This window comes from Spinacia oleracea, chromosome 3, assembly GCF_020520425.1.
Source record: "Spinacia oleracea cultivar Varoflay chromosome 3, BTI_SOV_V1, whole genome shotgun sequence".
Taxonomy (NCBI): Eukaryota; Viridiplantae; Streptophyta; class Magnoliopsida; order Caryophyllales; family Amaranthaceae; genus Spinacia; species Spinacia oleracea.
Genome location: NC_079489.1, coordinates 146,746,659 through 146,754,656, shown reverse-complemented (window position 1 = coordinate 146,754,656; position 7,998 = coordinate 146,746,659). Strand labels below are relative to the sequence as shown.

General features: G+C 34.0%; 1 protein-coding gene across 1 annotated transcript; it reads left to right on the top strand.

Moving 5' to 3' along the window:
• The first annotated feature begins 386 nt into the window (after window positions 1-386).
• On the top strand, window positions 387-7,162 carry LOC130470156 (uncharacterized). The gene is made up of 6 exons (XM_056839774.1): window positions 387-467; window positions 577-782; window positions 838-955; window positions 3,829-3,922; window positions 6,834-6,965; window positions 7,041-7,162. Exons 1-6 carry the CDS (start codon window positions 387-389, stop codon window positions 7,160-7,162), a joined length of 753 nt encoding a protein of 250 aa, XP_056695752.1.
• Window positions 7,163-7,998: the final 836 nt, after the last annotated feature.

Below are 7,998 nucleotides of genomic sequence, written 5' to 3'. Positions count from 1 at the left end.
GAGAAACAGAAATACCTGTGATATCTGAAGTTGAAATTTGAGAATGGCGAGGAATTTCTCGATAATTTGCTTCTATCAATCGCAGATCTGCACCAATATGTTCTCAATCGTTACCGTTTTTAGGGTTTATTTGTTGAAGCTCCATATTTTTTTAATTTTTTTTTTATCGAAGGTTGTGGAGGAGAGAGAAATTAACCTTAGGTTTTGCTGAGAGGGATTGCTCGATTGCGTGTAGAGGGAGGGAGATTGAAATACGGAGTAAGGATGAGGGGTGTGAAAAAGAGACCCGTGTTTTGTGTGAGAAGGTCTTCTCTTTTCTTTTAAATGGGCCCACGAGATATAAGAGACCCGTGTTTTATCATAGCAGGTCTCCTCTTTTTCTATAAATGGGGCCACGTGATATGAGAGACCCGTTGTTTGGGATAGGAGGTCTCCTCCATCAAAGAGACCCGCTATTTAAACAAGAGGTCTTATTTGAGAGATCTCTTTGCCACTTTTTGTAGTAGTGAATTTTTGAATTTTAGGAATTGGCACACATGCAGAAGTTTTATTTCTGGAGAACTACAAAAACAATAGGTTGAAACATATTTTCCCCAGATCCCTTACCGAACCTGGTCTGAACCTCCAGCTTCTACTGCTTCCCCACCACTCCTACCACCTGATGTTCCTCCAACTTCTACTCCTTCTCCAGCTCTTTCTGCTATGCAATATGCAATTCCGCTTGCATCTGGTGTTGTAAAGAATGATACGAGGAACAGTGGAATTGATCAAAGAAAGAGAAAGTAAGTTTTCTTTTTCGTGTCTGATCTGGAAAAATATACATTGTGCCTATTCAAGGTACACAGACACTGATGCCAGGGATATTTTTCTTACAGGAAAGAAGGGTGAGCATCTTTTGCTTTCTGGATATGATATGGTTGGATTCATTCATATCTTTCTGGGAAGCAGGAGTATGGTAAGATTTATTATCATCAAAGGTTAAACCGTTAAATCATCACTTGTTTTCTTTTGTATTAGCTGAAAAAATCTTGCCTTGCTATGCTCTTTTTCAATTTAATAATCTGAATGTGAGTAGTTTTCAGAAAGTAGACTTCACATCCTCTTTAACATATTAAAAGGATGAATGAATTTTCTGTTTATATCAACTATAATTATATTTTATTGGCCGGTGGTGTGTAAAAGTAACGGTAAAATCCTTAGAGCCTTCTAAAGCCTTGCACCCAGAGGGGAGGCTGATAAGAAATCACAGGCAAAGGTATCTTGTGGATGTCCAAAACCACAGAAGCACGAGACAGGACAAGATACAAAATACTGAATACACAAACATCAATTAGCAACGTTAACTAGAGAAGCAAAAGAAGAGTTTGCTTCAATTAAGTTCAACCCCCTCTTATTCGTGATACTATTTGCGAATGGAATGGGGAGGCCAATATCTCATATTGTTAGTAGAAATTCTGAGTTCTTACAGTTATTTAGTTTGCTTCAATTAAGTTCAATCCGACTTTTTAAACTTCATATATGCAGCATGCCATATTTTAGTCTCGATCTATTCCAGCTCCGCTAATTTTGGTGTTGGCTGATTGTGCAGCAGCTCATGTACTATGTTGTCGTGGTTTATTTTCTACAGTTTCAGATTTCTGTAGTGAGGGTTCAGGCTCCTGGTTTCCTTTTCTTGATTGGATACTGGTTAAGATGATATAGTTCTGTCTTTTATGTTGTTGGAAGACGATGAATAATGTTGGGGACTGCAGGCTGTTTGAGAAGCGTTGCTTTTTCTGTTTTTCAATTTGGTGGTGTAGATCGAAGTTGACCTCAGATTGACTGTTGTCGTGTTTTGTTAGTTATTGTACATTCTTTTGATGAGCATATATCTTGTTGTTTGGCGAAAGGTAGAAGAGAGCTCATTTTGGAAAGCACCCCATGTTATCGATCTATATAGGATTAGTGTTTCGTTATCACATTGTAGTTATATATCTTGTCCTTAGCAAATTATAGACAATATATAATTAAGTTTTTTTAATTATTAGATAACTTTCTATCACCTATGTAATAACTCATGACTTACTCCGTATGAGTTATTTATAATATAATTTTCATTTTATAATTATCTAGCATTTTAAAATTATATTCATGTATAATAATTATAGTTGTAAATATACTTGATAATGACAACTTTTGACAAGCCATTATAATATTAAATTGTAGCACATATAACGTACTATGTTTTTTTGTGGTGAGTATAATCGCCGATATATTTTGTCAAAAGCGGATTGTTATCTTAGCATAGGTAGCAATTCTAAAATTAATAGTATCACTTAAATTTGCCAAAAACAAATAATCAATATATTATAATAGATACGATAGTCACCTAATAGTGTCTATTACATTTGCTGGCATAGCTACCAACAACATCGATTCTGTTGCCGCTAAAACTAATGTATTTGGTATGTGAAATTAGATAATTACAACTATTATAATCGCTAAAAACGATACGATTATAAATAGTATTTTGTATCGATTGTTATGATCTGCCCCATTGAATGTAATACTCGCAACTAAAGGCTATAGTCATGGTGGATATCGCATCGAATAGCTAATTGTCGGGGAACGCTTTCGTAGCGAATACAATCGCTACCAAGCCAAAATAATCATCTCAAAAACCCTTTTTTTATCGTAGTGAATTGGCAAATACTACGTAAAACTCAATACAATATGTAATTCTTTGAGTTGCCGGTGCCAATTAGACTTTTGAAAATTGCAATATCAGTTTCCATATTGTTGTATGTATCTTATGATGAATTGATGATACGATAAAGGAAAACCTAATAGAAATATGAAGGCCATGTTCTGTTCACCTTTTTTGCACTTATTTCAGGAAAAATAAGTTAAGATAAGTTCAGTTAAGTTCAGAATAGTTCAGATAAGATAAGTTCAGGAAAAATAAGGGTTGATCAAGTACAATTTATAACTAAAATAAGTTTTGATAAGTTCTAATAAGTTCAGATAAGTTCAGATAAGTTCAGTTAAGTTCAGTTAAGTTCAGATAAGTTCAGATAAGATAAGTTCAGGAAAAATAAGTGGAAATCAGGTGAATAGAACGCAGCCGAAATATCCCCTCTATTTAGGAATTTGGGAAATTTTGATGGAAAGTTAATCTTAGGGATAAGTTCTTGGAAAGGCTTGGACTTAGGGAATATGTTGCATATTGGTCAGGAATTTGTGTTGGGAAGTTGAGCTTTAGTTGTCATCTTCTCACGAAATTATCCTTTACCCGTTTATTGTGGAGAGGCTTAAATACAAAGACCGGAATAATTGAACTAAGACCCCATAGATTTTGTGAAATGACCATTTATAGTTTTAGTACTATTATTGGAACCATCAACCATCACAACTTTTTTGGGACATCTCATTATAATGTAGTTGACTTATTTTTTGGTTTTGTGGGTAGCTCTACTTGATAGTAACGTATATTGAATTTTTTAAACTCGACTCTTCTTTTTTGGGGTTGATGGTGTTTGGTTGTGATCAATGATCTTGTTATGTGTTGCTTCCAGCTCCTGCTTTCTTGAGGACGTTGCATTCCAACATCAAACGTAAAACTGGTATATTAAAAAGTTTAAACAAATAAGTGAAGATTAGAGCAGGCTTGATAGATGACTTGCGAGGTGTGAACCTGAGTAAATTTGTAACCTGAGGCGGGTAACTGCGTACATGTAGTTCGAAGCTAATAATTTCTTGCATTCATGTTGTTTTCAGATAGCATAGTTTGTGGAGCTGAATACTACCCCTGCCTCAAATATTGTTCTATTTAGTACATTGTATTTGTAGAGTTTTTTGGGGTGTTTACGTTGTGGTCACAGTGAGGTCGTGGAGGTAGGGGGTATGGTGTGGGTTGCGGTATTGGTGAAGATAAAGAAGGAAGGTTATGGTCATGATTAAGCGTAGCACTTATTCTACGGCCATGTAGGTTACAAAATACTGTAAACATAGGTGTAGTTACTGATATACACGTAGTACTCTTTGTAAATATAGGGTTTCGTTCAAGCTACAATGTCAACGCCTTTATGATTTCATTTTATCAATTACATAAAATATGAATATTAGCATTGATTTTTTAGCATTTGCCATAAATTTATAAATGCTCGCTTTTTTCGTAACATTTCTACAAAACAAAATTTTATACCTTGGGGAGCGCGCACAATCCAACAACTAGTTAGAATAAAGGACAATTTAAGAAAAAACTATTTAAGTAATATTAAATTATCTGTATTTAGGTTAAATACTACGTGCATTTAATAACTCCCTATATAATGTAGATTAAATTAACAAAATGTGAAACTTTAGGTCTTATTTCCTCTAGATCCCACTAGCAATACATAAATTAACATTAAGTTTCAACTATAAGCCCACAACTATAAAGGACAATTTAAGAGAAAAAATTTAGAACTTGTTTTTTACCACATGAAAAATAGAAAAATAGATGAAAATGTTATGTGAGAAGCCACAATAACGGTAATATTTTTGATATGGTCTATTTTTCTATGATTTCATATAATTAACTCTCTTCCTTCCCCCGCTTCCTTATTTTCCATCAATTTACTTATTTTTTCACCACCATTAATTCCCAAAATTGACAAAATTTAATAGAAGTAAAGAGAGAATGGTGAAAGAGTTAAGGAAATCACACAAGGAGTATAAATAATGGGAGAAAAATTGAATTAGTTAGTCATACATAAATGTTTCATCTATTTTTTCATTTTCAGGTGGTAAAAAACAAGTTTTAATATATTTTTAGGTGGTAAAATACAAATTTTAAATTTTTAGGTGGTAAAAAACAATTTGTCCTAAAAATATAAAATTTCAGAAGAAAGAACAAAAAATACAACAATTATGAACAATTTTATGATTAATTTAAAAAACAACATGAAAGAACAAACAGTACAACAAGAAAGAACAAACTATACAGGTGCATCTTTTTTAGGGTACATCCAGAGCTGCATGTACCCGGGTATAACAGTTAAGGGTTAGGGATTATGGGTTGAAGGCCCATAGTATTGTTTTGGAGCTTAAAGAACTCGATGCTATCTCGTCTCACGCATTGTTTTTAACTTATCACCCATCTCATGGTGGAAGGCCCATGGATCCTGAAGTGTATCCTAGGCCCACCGGTATAACTACTTTCATCTATTTTTATTTCTTTCACGTATACTAGTTACAATCTATCTAGATTTTTCAGTATGTGTAAAAGTAAAAGTTGTTTATAAAAGTTGATATCATGAAAATACAGATAACTCTTCTGGTGATTATATTTTTCTTTACCTATAATTCATAAATAATGTTCAAAGTAGAGTTTAATGATAGTGTTAAACTTCAAAGTAATTGATAGTAATTTTGTAAAAACTAAAAATTAATTGTTGATGTTGATTATCCTCCGGTAAAACAGAAGTAGAAAAGTTACCATCACCATAATATATTATCCCGATGTCAATTAGCTTAAACGGTAGTCATTAGAAGGTGATACGTAAGATATTAGATTGAATCTCATCTACATCATTTGTTGCCATGCCTTTTAATTTTGATTCTCTCACATTCTCTAATTCAAATATTCAATGTAGTTATCCTCAACAGTACAAGATAGAACATTTACTTTTCTGTTGTGCTTATTGCTACCGTTGCTATCGGCTAACCCTCGATAATTTATCGGATTTAAAAGTTAAATGGTTTATTCAATAGTGTAGCAATGTTCTTAGGTCCAAATATCTAGTTTACATTGTAATTGTTATGTCTGTCTTGAATCTTCCTTGAAGGATGTTAGGGTGTTATAATGGCAGGTATGACTTCAAATGGACACATCACATGATCTACTCATTATATTGAGTTGATTCAAGTTGGAGGTTAAAGCTTGTCTCAATAGCTTTCGAACGCCTGGTCATAAGCTCATTTTGGATGAGAAATGAGTTATAACTATTTACGACAAGTTGTCATAAAGTGGGGGGGTTTGGCTGAACCTCACGGAGGTTCGGCCGGACCTGTTGGAAGCTCGACCGACCTCTTAGATGGTTCGACCGAACATGAAAAGAGTCAGTAGCTAGGAGATTTTGGAGGTTCGGCCGAACGTAACCTTGGTTCGGCCGAACCCTTTAAAGGTTCGACCGTACCCTGCGGGTGAACTGTTATCTTCTCCGCAAGTTTCAATCGACGTGGCCTTTTCTTGTCCCTTAGAATGGTTTGATGTCTAACACTATAAATACAAATGTAATGAGAATTTCAGAATTAAGAGAGGGAAACATAAGTGAGGTTGAAACCCTAGATCTAAGCATACATAGAATTCTCTCTTCTTCAGCTTTGAGAATTCCCCTTTGTAATCCTTTCTCCATTGAAGAGTAATACTAGTTCCAAACCCTCCCCCATGGTGGATGTAGCTCATTGAAGAGTGAACCACCTTAAATATTTGTGTGTGTTTTAATTTCTTCATTTATTTCTTCTCATTATTTTCTAATATCAAATTGTCATACAAATCAACATTCAAGCCCAAAAGGGTCCTTCATTCATAACAATTGGTATCAATAGCTAAGGTTGTGTTTGGGTTGTTTGTTTGATTTCTTGGGGAGTATTGAATACTCATGTAGACAATGAAGTTGGATATTGAGAAGTTTGATAGGTCAATCAACTTTATCCTTTGGCAATTGAAAATGAAAGCTATTTAATACAAAATGGTGTGCACAAGGCTCTTGAAGGGAAGGATAAGAAACCCACTACCATGACAGAAGAGAAGTAGGAGGAGATTGATTTGAAGGCTTTTTCGGCGATACAACTATGCCTCTCGAATGAAGTATTGAGGGAAGTTGCCAAGGAGGAAACCGTCGATGATCTATGGTCGAAGTTGGAGGCTCTGTATATGCCTAAAAGTGTCACCAATCGTCTAGTACTCAAGAGTAGACTCTATGATCTTCGACTTGAGGAAGGTAATTCTCTTAAGTATCATTTAAATGAGTTCTTTTCTATTGTTATTGATCTACAAAATATTAATGTTGTTTTAGATGATGAGGATCTTGCAATTTACTTGTTATGTTCATTACCACCATCCTATAAACATTTTCGTGAAACTATCTTGTATGGTAGAGATGACTTGAGTATTCATGATATTAGAGATGCTTTGTGACATGCTTAAGTCGAATCACCTAATCAAAAAATAAACCTAATTCCACTTACAAAGTAGCAAGGGAAGTCTGGATCGTATCCAGAGGGAAACAGGCGTTCTTTCTACTATTAAAACTAAGGTCTAGACTATGGAGAAAAAGAAAATGGTTTGGTTTGTGAATTATAACTACAACGGTAATAAATCGGGAGTATATCAATATTAAGGGAATCTAGGGCAACGGTACACCACAAATGCAGAGGATTGGAAAACGGACAACAATAATCAATCAATAACTATAACTAGGAAAACATGCATCTCTCGAATCTTATGAATTCCTTAGGAAATTATAACTTGCAGGCTCTCGCTATGTACTAGAAACAATTCCTATCTAATAGCCACATACCAAAAACATCAGATTTATACCTCTTGGCGCATAATCTAAGGTTAATAAAACTAAATCAAAATAGTCCGGCCGAACAGAATATATTGACGAACAATTACAAAAAGCTATAGAAATCACAATCAATTAATCAATAGTCAAGTCTAAATACAATCCCAATCATGCATTCATGGATCCCTAAACCCTAGAATAATAACTATTCAACATGCTAAACATAAACCAAACAAATTGATATTAATGAAAACATAATTCTAAGCAATTAATAAAACAATTAGAGAAATGGAAATTAATTAATAAAGTTGAGAAACGAAATAATACCTAAATGAAGAACAAGGGAAGAACTCAAAAGTTGGAACTTTAATTCCCAATAAAACTAAGTGTTTGAAGTATTCTAGAAAGAGAAACTAAAATAAAAGCCTAAAACTTAATAATGAAAACTAAGATCCTAAGGTTTTAG

Coding starts and splice junctions, on each gene's coding strand:
- LOC130470156 (XM_056839774.1), top strand. CDS start 387: ATGGGGCCACGTGATATGAGAGACCCGTTGTTTGGGATAGGAGGTCTC. Junction 783..837: donor ATTGATCAAAGAAAGAGAAA/GTAAGTTTTCTT, acceptor TGCCTATTCAAG/GTACACAGACACTGATGCCA. Junction 956..3,828: donor TTCTGGGAAGCAGGAGTATG/GTAAGATTTATT, acceptor TTGTATTTGTAG/AGTTTTTTGGGGTGTTTACG.